This window comes from Molossus molossus, unplaced genomic scaffold (assembly GCF_014108415.1).
Source record: "Molossus molossus isolate mMolMol1 unplaced genomic scaffold, mMolMol1.p scaffold_m16_p_21, whole genome shotgun sequence".
In the NCBI taxonomy this organism is placed as follows: domain Eukaryota; kingdom Metazoa; phylum Chordata; class Mammalia; order Chiroptera; family Molossidae; genus Molossus; species Molossus molossus.
In genome coordinates this window covers 8,436,700-8,453,785 of record NW_023425357.1, presented here as the reverse complement: position 1 = coordinate 8,453,785, position 17,086 = coordinate 8,436,700, and the positions used below count along the sequence as shown (strand labels likewise).

Sequence of the window (17,086 nt, the reverse complement as noted above, 5' to 3'; positions counted from 1 at the left end):
TATCTGAAGATAAATGCAAGGATGTCCTCAGGTGAGGATTAAAAAAAAAAAGGAACTGTTAAGAGAAGCTGGAAGGAAGCTATTTCTAATCACCATAAAGCCTTATAACCATAGTTCCAGTAAATAGACAATAAATTTTAATCTTATACTTCCTCCCCTTCTCAATACTAGAACAAGATGAGGAGGTGACTTTCAGCAATCTAAGTTAGCTAGAAAATTGAGCCTCCATCAGTTGAATACTTACTGTGTAGCAGACACTTGCTTAAGTTCTTTATATGCATTATTTCATTCCAGATTCACAGCAGATCTGTGGGTTTGGGTGTTAAGAATCCCATTTTACAGATGAAGCTGAGTCCTAGAAAAATTCAGTTAACCTGCCCAACTCAGTTCTGTCTGACTGTAGAACCTGTGCTCTTGACCATTGGGTTTATGCCTGCTTTAGAAAGTTCTTGGGATAGGCAGGCAATAACTGGATGATGGATAAATGATTAAGGATACACTACAATCTGGATAACTCCTAACCATAATGAAGACCCACTGACAAAATACCAGGGTCTTTGGAGACAGACCCTCTTGGGTTTGAATCCCAGCATAGTCACTTACTAGTTGTGTCATTTAGGTATGTGACATTTTTCCTTGGTAAAGTGGAATGTTATGAGGTTTAAAGGAATAATATTTGGGACTTGTTTGGTACATAGTAAGCTTTCAAGTAGTTGCAGCTGCTATTCCTGCTGCATAAGGAAGGTACTACTGGGGAAGAAAAGATAAAGGGTTATCTTATTTGTCACATTTGATGAGTTAATTTTACCCTTTTCTTTTAAAAATATTTTTTTAAATTGATTTGAGAGAGAGAGGAAGGGAGAGACAGACAGAAACATCAATGAGAGAGAACATCGATTGGCCGCCTCTTGCATGCGTCCCACCCCCCTTGGGGATTTGGCCCACAACCTGGGCATGTGCCCTGGACCAGGAATCGAACCGGCGACCTCTTGGTGCATGGGTCAGTACTCAACCACTGAGCCACACCAGCAGGGTGGTTTTATCCTTTTGTAACGTGGAAACCATTCACACTAGGTGATGTATCTAAGAATTCTCTTTGGGGCTTTGAGCCTATCTCTGTTCTGGAAATGCCATCTTTTTTTTTTTATCCTCACTCGAGGACATTTCTCCATTTTTTTGTTCAGATGGAATGGGAGGAAGAGAGAGGGAGAGAGAGAAACATCGATGTGAAAGGGGCACATCGAGACGACCAACCAGGGCCAGGGACAAACTGCGACCCAGTAGCGGGAACCGAACCCGGGTCTCTCTGTACCACAGGCCAACGCTCTAACGCTGAGCCAAACCAGCCAGGGCTCAATGCCATCTTTTATCTTTTTAAAAGTTTAGCCATCTTTGAGTGTATAATATCTATTATTCATTTGGGATGTTTGGAAAACTTCCTGTTTATGCGAGTGCACCCCTGATAAAGGATGTAGATAGTCATCTCATTGTTATTAAATAAACATGGCCTGCTTTTTATAAACACCTTTGTTCTGACAGTGCAATCTCACGCTCAAGGTGTGATTATGTGGCAACTTGCTGGCATCTTTTGTGATATTTGGAGGCTAGAAAATACAAAATTAGTGAAATGAACAAGTGGATCTCTCTCTCCTGCTTGGAACCTTCCCAGCAGTTTCCACACCACTGTAAGTTCCCTTCTGGAAGCCTTCCTGATGTGTCGGTGCCTGATGAGACTCACTTTGTATTTCTGCTTTCTTTTCTCTTTTCTGGACAGAAACCAAAGCCTAAACCCCGGCCATCCATCACGAAGGCAACCTGGGAGAGTAACTATTTTGGTGTTCCCTTAACAACCGTTGTAACTCCAGAGAAGCCAATTCCTGTTTTTATTGAGAGATGCATTGAATACATTGAAGCCACAGGTAAGTGTGTTACCTCAGAGCCAATTTTACAGCTTTTACTGTCCACAGGATGCTTTCCAAGGGCTAAACCATCTGAAGATTCTGGAATCAACTCTTGTTTAGTGTGAGATGCTTTCTGAGAAGGAACTGAGCAGTCCCAACAGCTGTCAGGTTCCTCCCTCCATCTCTAGAGTTATGAGTCTGTGGTGTGGGTCTGGTAGAGCTTTCAGAACTCCAGAGCAGTCCTGTTCTCGGTGCTGCAGTTGTGGACGATCTGAGTACCTTCTCTGTGTTCCCCCAGCTCCCTGTCATAGTATGTAGCCTGTCTGTCTCAGCTTCTTGAGGTCAGGGAAAGAGTTTTATTTCTCATTGTGTCCTCAATACTAGACTGGACACAAATGATAATGCATTTTGGTTTAATAAAATGAATGACTAGTTGTGAATGTTACAGCCTGTGGCCATTGATCAGGTGCCTGAGATTCATATTTTGATAGATTTATTTCTTTATTTTACCGAGTAAGGTAAAAAACCAGCTAAATGCTTGGGTATCTTCTAGTCAAGCAGCTGCATTTCAACTCCACTGACAACTTGGTGTTATTGCAGAGGCCAACTATCTTAAAATTTGTCTGTATTGTTCTCGAAGTGACACAGTATTACCTATATTAAAACATTGATTTCATTCATTTAGAGCTCCTGTAACATGTCTTTTGGCCTCTCTTTTGAAACCCCTGGAATTGCTAGTTTCATGCTGTTGTTTCCTTTGTTCTTCTCCTGGATGCTTTCAAAGCTGATGGGCTTTGAGGAGAAGGAGATACAGTGGGCACAAGGTTCCATCAATTCTTGAGCATTAATAGCTGAGCTAAAGCCCTGGCCGGTTTGGCTCAGCAGTTAGAGCGTCGGCCTGCAGTCCTGAGAGACCCGGGTTCGGTTCCCGCTAAGGGCGCATACCTCGGTTGTAGTTTGTCCCCCGCAGTTGTGCGGGTGGCAGCCACTCGATGTGTTCCTTTCACATCGATGTTTCTCTCTTGGTCAGTTGTGCGGGTGGCAGCCACTCGATGTGTTCCTTTCACATCGATGTTTCTCTCTCTCTCTCTCTGTTCCTCTCTCCCTCCCACTCTACCTGAACAAAAAAAAAAATGGAAAAATGTCCTCGGGTGAGGATAAAAAAAAAAAAAATAGTTGAGCTAAAGAATGTAGGCTTAAACTGATTAGAAACCATGGTAGGGATTATGGCCTCCCTATGTGTTCTTCCTGATTCCAGTGTTATCTGTAGTGATACTAAATATTGTGTGGTGTGGACAGCCTTCCAGGCTCTGCTGATAATTTAAGCAGCATCATATTAAGTCAAGTTACTGGTATTAACATTTCCTCAGGATGTGCAGAATCAGGGAAAGTAGGTTTCAAGTTGAAGCCGTTAAAGACTTTGTTGTTATTTCCAAGGCTTTCTCTGCAGCACACCAGAGCTGAGTCACAGCAAGCACTCTGCAAAATCACAGCAGATCTGCGGCTTTGTTTGGTACATTCTGTACCCAATGCTTTTTCTGAGTGTCCATCTTTTGGACACTGGTTTTGTTTTTGTTTCTTGTTGTTATTTTTTAATACTCACCCGAGGATATGTGTATTGATTTTAAAGAGAGAGAGAGAAAGAAACATCAGTGTGATAGAAAAACACTGATCGGCTGCCATGTATGTCCTGACTAGGGATCGAACTCACAATTGAGTCACACTGGCCAGGTCTGGACACTGGTTTTGTATCAATTTCTTCCTGGCACCTCTCCCTTGGGCCAGGAGGAAATCTGCCCAAAGCAATTCAGTGATTAAAATCTCTCTTGTTTACCCAGCATTTCACAGAGATAGTTTGTGGCATTGGAAGGAAGAGTGGGCACTTTTCTCCTTAATTTATTTCTTTAACTTATTTCAGATTTATAGGAAAGTTATGACATTTATAAGATGTAACAAATTGAAAGTTACAAAAAAATCCCAAGGTTTCATAAATGTTAACATTTTAACACATTCCCTGTATTACTCTTTCTCTATATATTTGTGTCTTTTTTCTGAAATGTTGGCAAGTTACAGATATGATGCACCTTTACCCTTAAATACTTCAATGGGTATTTCCTAAAAACATTCTTTTACATCACCAGGCAATTTTTTTTTTAACTTGTAGATATTTTTTTTATTAGAAAAAAATTTTTTTTCTTTATTGATTTTAGAGTGAGATAGAAACATCGATGAGAGAGAACAGCAATTGACCGTCTCCTGCCTGCCCCTCACTGGGGATTTGGTCCACAACCTGGGCATGTGCCCTGACTGGGAATTGAACTGGTGACCTCTTGGTACATGGGTCAACGCTCAACCACTGAGCCACGCTGGCCGGGCTACATCACCATGCAGTTAAAAAACACTAGGATATTAACACTAATGCAGTACTAACCTATCTAATCTATAGAAATTTTTATTTCATTAGTTGTTCCCTTAATGTACTTTATAGCAAAAGACCATTTTGTTTTGGTCCGGGATTCTGGACCACATGTTACATTTTACTTGTCAAGTCTGTTTAGTCTCCTTTGCTCTAAAACCATTCAGTCTGTCTGTCTTTTATGGCCTTGATAGTTTTAAAGAGTATAGATTAGTTATTTTGTAGGATGTTCCTCAACTTGGGTTTTTATTCTTTGTGGGAGTTTTTGGTTTTGTTTTGTTTTGTTAACGTTTCCTCATTATTAGATTCAGGTTTGCACTTTTGGCAAAAATATCAAGAAGCAATGTTGTGTCCTCCTCAGTGCATCACACCAGATGGCATGCGATGTCAGTTTGTCCAATCACTAGAGATAGTCTACTTTGATCCCTTGATTCAGGTGGTGGTATCTGCTAAGCTTCTCCACTATTAAAGCTACTATTTGCCCCTTTGTAAGGAATAAGTATTTTGTAGGGAGATGCTTTGAGACTGTAAGTATCTGGTTTCTCCTAACACTTTCACCCACTAATTTAATATCCATTGATGATTCTTGCCTGAGACAGTGATCACCATAGTTCTTCTAACTCTTTAATCCCTTCTGTACCTATGAGTTTGGATTTTCCTGTCTGGGAGAGCTTCCCTTTCTCAAGAGAAGCCTTTTATGAGTGGCCTCCTCTAGCAGCTCACCTTTGGTAGCACCAGGTGCCTGAATGTTGCCCACATGCCCTTTACCTGAGCACATCAATGGTCTTGACCTACCCTACCCACCTTGCTTCTCTCACTCTTGGGCTGTGATCGGCTTTTTTTACATCTGGTAACAAAATTATGCCTTTCCTTGCTTTTCTACTTGTGAATCCTTTCAGGTATGAAGACCTCTTCAACCCAGCCCACAGTCTGCCACCAAGCTGCTGCTTCTCTTAAAGCTCTGTTAGACTGCACCGTTGTCCTGCGGTCGCAAAAAAAAAAACTTGGATCTTCAGGGACATCTCTGACTCATCTAATCAGTTTCCAGGTCCATCACTTCTACTTTGTCATTTCTTGGCTCTGTCCCTTCATTTCAGTTCCACTGTTCCTCCATCATCCCACTTTTCAGTTCATCTTGATTATGTGACATTTCTACTGAAAACCTCTTCTTGCCTCTTCATTGCCTACCAGATGCTGGCCACACTCTTGACTTCTCCCTCTCACACGCGTACTGTCATGCTGTTACTGTCTGCCTTCCTTTCCCCCTCCCTTCATTCTGCTTTTTCTCTTTTCTACCCCCCCCCTTTCTGTTTTATACTATGGCAGACATTAATTTTTTTTTTTAATCCTCACCCAAGGACATTTTTGCATTTATTTTTAGATAGAGCGGAAGGGGGGGGAGAGAGAGAGAGAGAGAGATGTCAATGTGAGAGAGACACATCGACTGGTTGCCACCGCACAACTCCAAGTGGGGCCGGGGACAAACCGCAAACGAGATACGTGCCCTTAGTGGGAACCGAACCCAGGATTCTCTGGGCCGCAGGCCGATGCTCTGACCGCTGAGCAAAACTGGCCAGGACTAGCAGACATTAATTTTAAAACTGTTTTACCAAAATACAGGCAATATTTTAGAAGAATGGGGACCAAGCAGAAATTCTTTGTATTTCTCTGCTTTGCATATGCCCTTCATATGTCTGAAATGTGTCTCACATTCCTCCTGCCTCTGGAACTTGTACTCATTCTTTAAGACTCCCCCCCCCAAGCAAAACCTTTTTTTTTTTTTTAAGAATAATTTATTGATTTTTAGAGAGAGAGGAAAGGAGAGGGGGAAAGAGAGAAACAGTGATGTGAGAGTGTAACATCAATCGGCTTCCTCCTGCATGGCCCCTCCCAGGGTTTAGACCTGCAACCCAGGCATGTGTCCTGACCAGGAACCGAACTGGCGATCTTTTGGTGCATGGGCAGCTACCAACCAACTGAACCAAATGGACCAGGGCACCCAGCAGCACTTTGATGTCACCTCCCCAGTAGTTCTCTCAGCACATTTTCACTTTCTGAGCACAGGTTCTCTGTTCTCCTGTCTCCCTATTGCTTGGCACCCAATATGCAATTCATTGTTAATTGAATGAGTGGTTTTCAGCCTGGAATACATAATACCTGAATTCTGTTGTTTTCTTTTTTCTTTGTCCTTTTACATTTTGGTCATGTACTTCCCTTTGTTGGCATTAGTTTGTCCTTTTATACAATTTCAAGGAGAAAATTCAACCTGGTATTTGTGAGCTTAGTGTGTGTGTTGGGGCTAGTCCTTGTGTACTCCATTTCCTAAAAGAACTTTTTTTCTATTTATATAATTAAAGTATGTTCATTTGTAGAAATTAAACAAAATAATATGAAAAAGAATTTATAATTAAAGAAATTTAAAAAAAAAATTTTTTTTATTACTGGTTTTTTTTTTTAATCCTCACCCGAGGACATTTTTTCATCTTTTGTTCAGATAGAGTGGCGGGGGCGGGGGGGGAGAGAAACAGAGAAACATCAACGTGAAAAGGACACATCGAGTGGCTGCCACCCACACTACCAACCAGGGCCGGGGACAAACTGCAACCGAGGTACGTGCCCTTAGCGGGAACCGAACCCGGGTCTCTCTGGACCGCAGACCGACGCTCTAACCGCTGAGCCAAACCGGCCAAGGCTGAAAAAGAATTTATAGATTTATTGATCTCCACTTAGTGAAAACCACTGTTAGTGGTTTGATATGTTTCCTTATAATCTCTTATTTGCACATGTATATAGGTTTTTACTTTAACATAACTAAAAACATGCGCTGTGATAGTTCTCAAAAATTTTTTAAATGGAGAAGCATCTGTAACAAAAATAAATTAATTTATTTTTAAAAAGATGAGTAACTATTTAAACAATTATTTAAAAAATTTTTTTTTTTAGCATAACTTAGATGAGGCAAAAGAGCCCTGAATTCACCCATCAGCTTGCTTTTGTTTTTCTGCAGAAAAAGAATTCAGTAACCAAGGGTTTGCTTGAGGGTCATTTTTTGAGAACCAGTGCTTTTAAAAAAAAATTATTTATTTTATTGATTTTAGAGAGAGGAAGGTGCAGGGGAGGGTGGGGGGAGATTGAGAGAGAGGCTTCGATCGGCTGCCTTCTGTACGCACCCCATCCGAGAATCGAACCTATCACCTCTTGCTGTACAGGACAATGCTCCAACTAGCTGAGCCATACCAGCCAGGGCAAGAACCACTGCTTTTTAAACCAGACAATTTTGTTAGCATACTCCTGTCATCAAATACTTTGAAAACATGACTTTCAATTTGCTGCATCTTGTTTCATTAAATGGCTGTATCACAGATTACTTAATTGTTCCCCTGTTGTTGGGACTATGTAGCATTTTACTTTTTTTTTTTTAAATCCTTACTCGAGGATATTTTTCCATTGATTTTTTTTCAGATAGAGTGGGAAGGAGGGAAAGGGAGAGAGAAAAACATCGATGTGAGACATCGATTGGCTGCCTCGCACACAACCCCAACCAGAGCTGGGAATCGAACCCACGACTCTTCCGTCCATGTGCTGACACTCCAACCACTGAGTTAAACCAGCTAGATCATGGACCATGTAGCATTTTAGAATAGTGATAAAGAGCTTCAGATCTAGGTAGACTGGAGTTCAAATCTTTGTTCTACCATTTGCTTACCTGTAAACTAAGGTTGATGACAAGACCTGCCTCCCAGGGCTGCTGTGAGGTTGCAAGGAGACTTGTCTGTGAAGTGCTGACTGAGCATGGCACCTGGCACACAGGAGTGCTCAGTGTGTGCTGGTCATGGCTGTGCTCTTCGTCCTCCATACATTTGGTCTTCCTTTCTATTGCCAGTCAGACTTTACCATTAAATGTAAATATCCAAACCTGGCCATGTGGCTCAGTGGATTGAGTAACATCCCGTTGACTGAGAGGTCCGGGTTTGATTCCCAGTCAGGGCACGTGCCTGGGTTTCAGGCTGGATCCCCAGTAGGGGGCATGCAGGAGGCAGCTGCTGATCAATGTTTCTCTCTTGTATGGATGTTTCTATCTTTCTCTCTAAAAAGTTAATAAAAACATTTTTTAAATGTAAATATCCAAAACTTTTTTCTTTCCTCCACAACTTTTAAGTTTGAAAATTGTAAAACCCATTGAAAAGTTCTAAGAGTAATACAATAATCACCCAGTATTCATTCACCAGTAGTTGACATTTTGCCACATTTTCCCTTTCCTAATTTTCCTAATGGTTGTTGAACCATTTGAAAGTAAGCTGCAGGCTCTAGGTCACTTCACTCCCAAAAGTCTCAGCCTAGGTTCCTAAGCTTAAGGACTTTCTCCTCCATAACTGCAATAACATTATCATTTTTAAGAATATTAGCATTGCCCTGGCTAGTGTGGCTCATTTGGTTGGAGCACTTCCTGTACACTGAAAGGTTGCAGATTTGATTCCTGGTCGGGGCACATTCCCAGGATGCAAGTTTGATCCCTGGTCAGGGCACATATGGGAGGCAGTCAGTTGATGTTTCTCACATCAGTGTCGTCCTGCCCCCCACCCACTGCAAAACCAATAATAGCATATCCTTGGGTGAGGAGTTTAAAAAAGAGAGAGGAAGAATGTTTGTTGGCGATACAGATTTTCTTTCTCTTTTAAAAAAATAATAGCATGAATTCAGTAGTATTTTATATAAATAGTCTGTGTTTAAATTTATTTATTTGACTTAAATCTGTCCCTTACAGCTGAATTTTTTGTTGTAGGAGCCAATCAGTATTCACAGTGCATTTGGCTATTGCCTCTTTATCTCTTGTGGTCCAGAACACTTCTCTGCCTTTTTTAAAATGATGTCCTTTTTGGAAGAGTCTAGACAGTTGTCTTGTAAAATGTCCCTTGTGTGGTGTGCTGTCTATACCTCGCCATCATCCACAACCCCTTCTGACAATACCCATAGCCACTTCATGTGGCTCCTGTCTGAGCGGAGGGCTGGGACGGAAGACACAAAGTGTCCCTTCCTAGACAGAGCACACCTGTGAATTGGGCATGGGGGCATTATAGGATTTCCTTAAATGTGGAATGAATTATGGATTAGGTTTTTTCCCAGCCCCCACTGACTTATACTGAACTTAGACTTTTCATAGGGAAAGCTTGTGCTGCCACCTGACCTCTTCGTCCCACCTCTCCCTCTTATTCTTGGTAGAAAGTGCCATTGACCCCATGGTAGTTCAGGCAGTCACTGCTAGCCAGTTGGAAATGATATTCCAAATGAAGCTTGTGTGCCAGGCATGCCCCGAGCAGTTCAAAGTCAAAAGTGGTGTCCTTGTTTTTGTGTTTGTCTCACACCCTGGCACTTCACTTGTCCTAGCAAATGACATATCATCACTTTCAAGGGCAGTGTTTGGGAGTTTACAATCCAGCAGATAGTAGTGGGAAAGAAACCCTGCACCCCTCTGCCTTTCTGCCTCAGGGCCTACGTTGCTACCCACTGGCCTCTTCCCAGCCAGCGGCACTGCAGAAAACAAACCAAACCAAATCTTTGTGATACAGTGAGGGTGGCGTGACCATTATGATTTGTAACAACTTGAACCATTCTGTCATCTTAACAAATATTTTTTCTAATTACAAAAGTCATATACATGTTCACTATAAAAAATGAATCATCGCCCTGGCCAGTTTGGCTCAACGGTTGGAGTGTTGACCTGTGGACCAGAGAGTCCCAGGTTTGGTTCCCGCTAGGGGCACGTACCAAAAAAAAAGAATCATTATAAATATCCATAGACATTCTATAGGTATATTAAAAATCCCTTATAATCCCAATCTCCTCAAGTAATCTGCAGTAATAATTGGAGTATCTTTTCTGCTAATACTGCACCCATCAAAATATTTAAAAACATGAGATCATGTGCATACTGTTCTGCAGCTTATTTTCTTTTTGTTTTGAGTTAACACTTGGGAATCATATTTTTATTTCATCTCCCAGTCTGCTGCATTCTAATCTTTGATCTGAGAAGAGGGCAACAAGATTTGGTGTCAGGGGAGGGTCTATGGAAATGTAGGGAGAGAACCTTTGTTTGCAGACAACTCCATGGTCTAGGAGTGGCCCCTGGCAGGGTTCTGTGACTGCCGGGTCCCCTCCCTATAGTTTCTGAGTCAGTTGCTAACTCCTCACAAACACAGATCACAAGAAAAGGACCACTGCCTTGTTGCCTGAAAGTTTGTGACTCCTGTGCTCTATTTCCAGGACTCTACATTGGAGCGCCTCCCCCATATTCTGAAGTTAGCCCAGAACCTTGGTAGTGGAAATTGGCTCTGGTTTGCACCTGTCTTTTTTCCTGAGTTTTCAGACCAGTTTATTTCTTCTTGTTTCACATTTCCTAAAATTGGAATGTGTTTAAGAAATGGCCAGTAAGTAGAACAGCTTCCAGATTGATTTGCAGATGCTTTTAGCCCCAGCCCAGGGACAGTCTCAGTGCTTGGTATGCTAATAGAATATTAGATTTTTACTCTCGAAGCTCTGGTTCCATGGGAGGACTGGAAGAGGGCATGTAACCACCACAGATACTCTGGGGTCATCACTGGGAAGGGGATGCTGAGGTCAGATAGACTATCTTTCTGGCTAGAACGCTTTTTCTTTGAGTTTTCACCCACATGGAAAAGTGGTCGGGGCTGTGGAGTCATTGCTCCCTTCTATAGCAGTGTGACTCCTGAGAGAGACAACATTGGCCCCACTAATCTTAATCAATGCTTTCTGTGCCTGGCAGGAAGCAGGAATATTCAGTTCAGTCCAGAGTTTATCTCATTGGAGTCGGGGTGAGTACCTGCTTTTCGAGCCTACTCACAGCCCTGCTGAGAATTAATGTCTCAGGATAAGTACACTATCTCTCCACCTCACTGTGGTCACAAAACTAAGGATTTAAATCCTGGGTTTCTAGACCAATTTTGAGTCAAGGCCTTTTCCCCACAGTTGGGGGGAATATTCTTGTTCTCCAGTGGAGAACCGCCCCCTGAGGGAGCTTCCAGGTGTCACCACTCCCCATCCCAGGAGGTCTAGTACCCCAGACTGAGTGCCAAGTGCCTGCTCATCTGGGCTCTGCCACATGTATTCCACTGGCCCAGGCCTCGTTTGTCATTTAACTAAGAACAGCATTCTATAGGAGTGATTTCTTTGAATAATGTGAAACCAAACTTCCTTTCCTCCCTCTTTCTATGATTTTTTCTTTAACCTTTCCCCATTGACAGTGGGAGGGGAGCAGGGCAACAGGGGCAATCCTTTTCTGAATTGCGTTGCTTACTGAGGAGTGACCAGTCCCCAGCACCTCTAGCAAGTGCTGCAGAGGGCTGAGAAAGCAATTGTTCCCAGGCGGAAGCAGTTTCATTTGGGCAGAAGGCCTCCACTTTTCCATCTTGACTTATAATGTATTCAGACCATATTATATAAATAACAGTAGACCACATTTTTGTTAGTGCATCTTAATTTCAGTTAGTCCCTGTGGAATGAAAAACTCCCTGTAGTCAAGGAAGCTTGGCAGCTGATTAAAATAATAATGCCAAAGATGGCCTCCATCATGTTGACTCCCCCATTTTCTATTTCTAACACATTTATTGTGTGCTTGCTATAGTCCAGGCATTGTACGGGGCACTTGACATGTGTGCTGTCATTTCACAGGAGATTGTGTTGCTCTAAGATACCAGATATGGTGGGAAGCTGGCCCTTGGGAGGGAGGGGGTCTGAGTACATCACTGTGGGGAGGATCTCGGTGTCATCAAAGTGTAAGGTTAGCCTGGCTGGAGAGAAGGTGGCAGCAATTATATTCTCTTCCCCACTCTTTTGGGAGGAATCCCCCACAAAACCTGGTGACAGAACCAGACCTCAGTCTTCAGGCACCTAGGCACAATATTGCAGTTGACATTTACTATTTTCAAAGCCCTTTGCTGGAGGGCATAAGATTGAACCACACAACCCTGTCTTGGGGTTTCAGTGCCTGCACTTAGCAGGCTGTGTAATGTAAGAGGGGCCTTTTTATACTTGCCTTGAGGGGCAGCAGTGTCAGGTCAGGTTTGACTTCTCATATATCTGGTTGAGTGGGAAAATACAGGATATAGTACCAAATGGTTATAGAAAGACAGAAACTTTCTGGTAAGTCACTATTAGGTCTAAAAATATTTAGCTTACCATCTTTTTATTGGAGGGGTGGTAGATTTTATTCAACAGATATTTATTAAATAGTTCTATTAATTAAGCATCCACTACATCCTAGGCACATGCTACATGTTGGACTAAAGTTTGTCCCCTTAAGGTCCAGGGGTGGTGGAAATAGACACAATCACACAAATGCATAACAAATTTAGCAAGAAGTATTACTGGATTTTAAAATCACTGGGGAATAGGCCTGGCTGGTTTTGCTCAGTGGTCAGAGCATCGGCCTGCGGTCCGGAGAGACCCGGGTTCAGTTCCCGCTAACGGCACATACCTCAGTTGCAGTTTGTCCCCGGCCCTGGTTGGGTGTTGTGGGTGGCAACCACTTGATGTGTCCCTTTCACGTCGATGTTTCTCTCTCTCTCCCTCCCTCCCTCCCACTCTGTCTGAGCAGAATGTTGAAAAATGTCCTCGGGTGAGGATTAAAAAAAAAAATTAAAATCACTGGAGAATAAAACTGACAAGAAGACCAAGTGAGGATCTGGCTCTGTTAGACCCTCACCTGCTACTGCTGGGAATTATAAAAGGGTATATAAGCTCACTTTGGAAACCTCTTTGGTGTTTTATTAAAACTTGAACATACACTTACTGTTCCACGCATAGGTATTTGCCCAAGAGAAATGAAGACATGTTCGCACAAAGACTTGTACTCAGCTGTTTTCAGCAGGTTTATTCATGAAATCCTAAACTGGAAACCACGCATCCACAGGTTAATAAATGAGCTGGTCCGTCCATCCACTGGAATACTACTCAGGGTCCAAAAGGAATGAATTCCTGCTACACGCAGCAACATGGTTGAATCTCAAATCATTAAAAGCTGAGAGTGATAGAAGCCAGACACAAAAGACAAGTTATAATTACAGTTATACCCAACTCTGGAAAATGCAAGCTAATCTACAGTGACAGCAGGCAGATCAGTGGTTGCCTGGGAGCTGGAAACGGCAAGAATTGATTGCAAAGGGTCATGGGAAAACTTTTGGGGGTGATGGAAATGTTTTGTATCTTGATTGTGGTGATGATTTCACTCCTATATTCATTTTTCAGAATTATCAAATTGTACACTTTTTTTTTTTTTTTAATCCTCAACCGAGGATATTTTTTCTATTTATCATCAGATAGAGTGGGAGGGAGAGAGAGAGAGAAACATTGATGTGAGAGAGACACATCGACTGGTTGCCTTCTGCATGACCCTGACCAGGGCCAGGGACAAACCAAAACCAAGGTACATGCCCTTGACCGGAATCAAACCTGAAACTCATTGGTCCTTGGGCCAACACTCTAACCACTGAGCCAAACCGGCCAGGGCTCAAATTGTACTTTTAATGGATGCAGTTTATTGTATATAAATTAAATTATGTCTCAATAATTGATTTTTAAAAACTAAAAAAATAATAACTGTGAAAGGCTTTTCAGGGAACTTGATATTTAACACGGTTTTAGAATATCAGCCAATACATTAATTGCCAAATACAAAAGGGAAATACATCTTTATAATGGAGAGATCTGAAGGTTACTACCTTAACTAAATGATCAGCCCTGGCACCCCCACTAGCAGTTCAGGCTAACACTTATATGCCTCCTTGCCAAAATATTTCATCTGAATCTTATCATGAGGAAACAATCAGAAATCCAGAATGTGATACATTTTGCGAGACAATTGGCCTAGATTCAGTATAAAGGTCAGAATCATGGAAAAAACGTTTGGGGACCAAATGCAACTTCTACATTTATAACACAAACCCATTTCTCATTTAGATAGCCAAGTGTTAAGTCTGTGAGCTTTGGAGTCACCGTGGTATTCTGACTTTCCCATGCAGTAGCTGGCCTTAAACTTAAACTATCTAAGCTTCATTTTCTGTTCCTTCAAATTACGAATAAAAATAATAGCTTCTTCAAAAGAAAAGGGTTTTTTTTAGAATTAAAAGAACTCCTGTTTGTAGTATTCTTAGCTTAATGCCTGGTCCATAGTAATCATCCAGTCAGTGTTAGACATCATTTTGGTGACTCCTGTCACTGACTTGCTGTGGCTGTGGAAATTCAAGCAGGACCTTTTCCCCAAACAGTAATGAGTGAAATTGGACAGTGTCTATAGGCAGTCTTTAAAAACTCACTGAAGTATGGCATTGTTATAAAAAGTATACTCAGCCCTGGTCAGGTGGCTCAGTTGGTTGGAATGTCCTCCAGTGCACCAGGCAGATTTGATTCCTGGTCAGGGCACATATCTAGGTTGCGGGTTTGATCCCTGGTTGTGACGTGTACAGGAGGCAACTGCTTGATGTTTCTCTCTCTCTCTCCCCCTATCCTCTCTTGGGTGAGGATTTTAAAAAAGAAAAAGTACACTCATCATGAGTACAGTTCATGAATAGCCACAAATGGAACACACTTATATAACCAGTACCCAGACCCAAATCAAGAAACAGAAGATGACCAACCACCACCACTACTGCTGCTGCCACCGCTCCAGAATCCTCCTACCAGGCATAACCACTATTCTGGTTTCTAACAGTTACAGAATAGCTTTGCTTGCTTTTCTTTAAAAATGGATTCAGACCAAATGCAGTTTTGGTCTGGCTGCTGCTTCTCAGCATTATGTCTGGCTCATCTGAGGTTGAATCCATAAATTTATCCATAGTTGTGTGTGGTTGAGAGTGAGTGTTCATTGTCATTGCTGTATACTATTCCATCGCCTGAATAACCCACAATTCGCTTGTTCATTCTAACTCTTCATGGACATTCGAGCACTTTCCTACTTGGGGCTATTATGAATTGTGCTGCTGTGAACATTCTTATACATGAATTTTGGTGCATTTGTGTTCACTCATGTGCTTCAGATATATAACCAAGTGAGACAGTTTGGCTTTTTCTTTTTTTTTTCCCTCACCTGAAGACATTTTTTCGTCTATCCTCAGACAGAGTGGGAGGGAGAAAGGGAGGAGGGGAGAAAGAGAAACATCGACGTGAGAGAGACACATCGACTGGTTGCCACCTGCATGACTCCATCTGGGACTGGGGACAAAGCGCAACCAAGGTACGTGCCCTTAGTGGAACCAAACCCAGGTCTCTCTGGTCTGCGGGCCAACGCTCTAACCGCTGAGCCAAACCGGCCAGGGCCTTCTTTTTTTTTCTTCTTCTTAATCCTTACCCAAGGATATGTTTTTATTGATTTTAGAGAGAGAGGAAGGGGAAGAGAGAGAGAAACATTGATGTGAGAGAAAAACATTGATCGGTTGCCTCTTGTATGCACCCCGACCAGGGATCGAACCCGCAACCTAGGTATGTGCCCTGACTGGAAATCAAACCCACACCTTTTTGATGTGTGGAATGATGCTCCAACCAATGGAGCCACCCGGCCACGGCAGAGTGAGACAGTTTTTAATAATTAATTTTAGCATGTTGAACATGATAGTTTAAAAGATGGCTTGAAGCACATATTGGTCCCTGAGGGGTAATAATCTACGAGGCTGAAAGCTAAATCAGCAAGGGGATCTCTGTTACCTATTTGTGGCTTTGTATTTTCTATCTTTTAAGAAGTAAGGGGGCCCTGGCCAATTTGGCTCAGCAGTTAGAGCATCAGCCTGCGGACCCAAGGGTCTTGGGTTTAATTTTCAGTCAAGGGCACAGGCACATTTACTTGGATTGCAGGTTCCATCCCTGGCCCCCGTCGGGGTCATATGGGAGGCAACCAATCGATGTGTCTCTCTCACACCGATGTGTGTATGTGTCTCTCTCTCCTTCCCTTGCACCCTCCCTTCCACTCTATCAAAAAATCAATGGAAAAAAATATTTTTGGTTGGGGTTTAATAAAAAAAAAAATTAATTTTAAATAAGTTAAGGGGGCTCCTGGCAAGGGTTTGTGTGGGTATACAAAGCTGTCTCACCCATTTTTTGAGCAGCTGGATTTTTCCCATTTGCAAAGTGTGCCTGGCTGGAATAATCTCGAACCCTTCCAGGACCTTGTGGTGTAGTTCTTTTCTTTGCTGTGGTTAGCACAGATCTTGATAACCCCATGATTTTTACTTGCCTGGCCATCATAGGGCATTGCTGTCTGATTAACTTTTGGCCCTTGGTAGCACAGATGTCCGGTGTTCTTACTGACACCTACCAGTGAGACTCCAAAGTGAAAGGTTCAGCCCTGTGGGCATTTGGAAGGGAGAAAAGATGAGACAGAGTCCAGAGGCAAACTCTTACCACCATGTCTCCGAGGGTGATCTTGAAGCCCTGTAGCATGCCTTAAGGGCTGTTGCTGTAGATCATCTTGTCTGCATTGTTTGCAGGTCAGAGGTGGCCCTCTGCTCCTCTGCCAAATGGAATTCCTCTATAAAAATGGCCTTCAACAGAATCCTTAGAGCTGTGACCTTCCCTCTGGTTTAGCTTATTTGCCTGGGTAAATGAGCAGAGTGCTTTCTCCGTGGCAGATTTAAATTTCACCACTAATTGAGGGTAGCATCTTTAGGGAAAAATGCTTGCCATTAGATCAGAGGCCTTTGGGAGACAGCCAGGCAACAAGCAGATCAGGGCAGATTAAAGCAGGAGGTGGAAATAGGGAGAGTAC

General features: G+C 42.5%; 1 protein-coding gene across 2 annotated transcripts in view; it reads left to right on the top strand.

Annotated features, from left to right (window-relative positions):
* Positions 1 to 17,086, top strand: part of ARHGAP35 (Rho GTPase activating protein 35) — a 141,973-nt gene that overhangs the window by 70,743 nt on the left and 54,144 nt on the right. For both annotated transcript variants that reach the window (XM_036274325.1, XM_036274326.1), the window contains exon 3: positions 1,775 to 1,919. In XM_036274325.1, the coding sequence (XP_036130218.1) occupies positions 1,775 to 1,919 (145 nt within the window). The remainder of the gene's footprint in view (positions 1 to 1,774; positions 1,920 to 17,086) is intronic.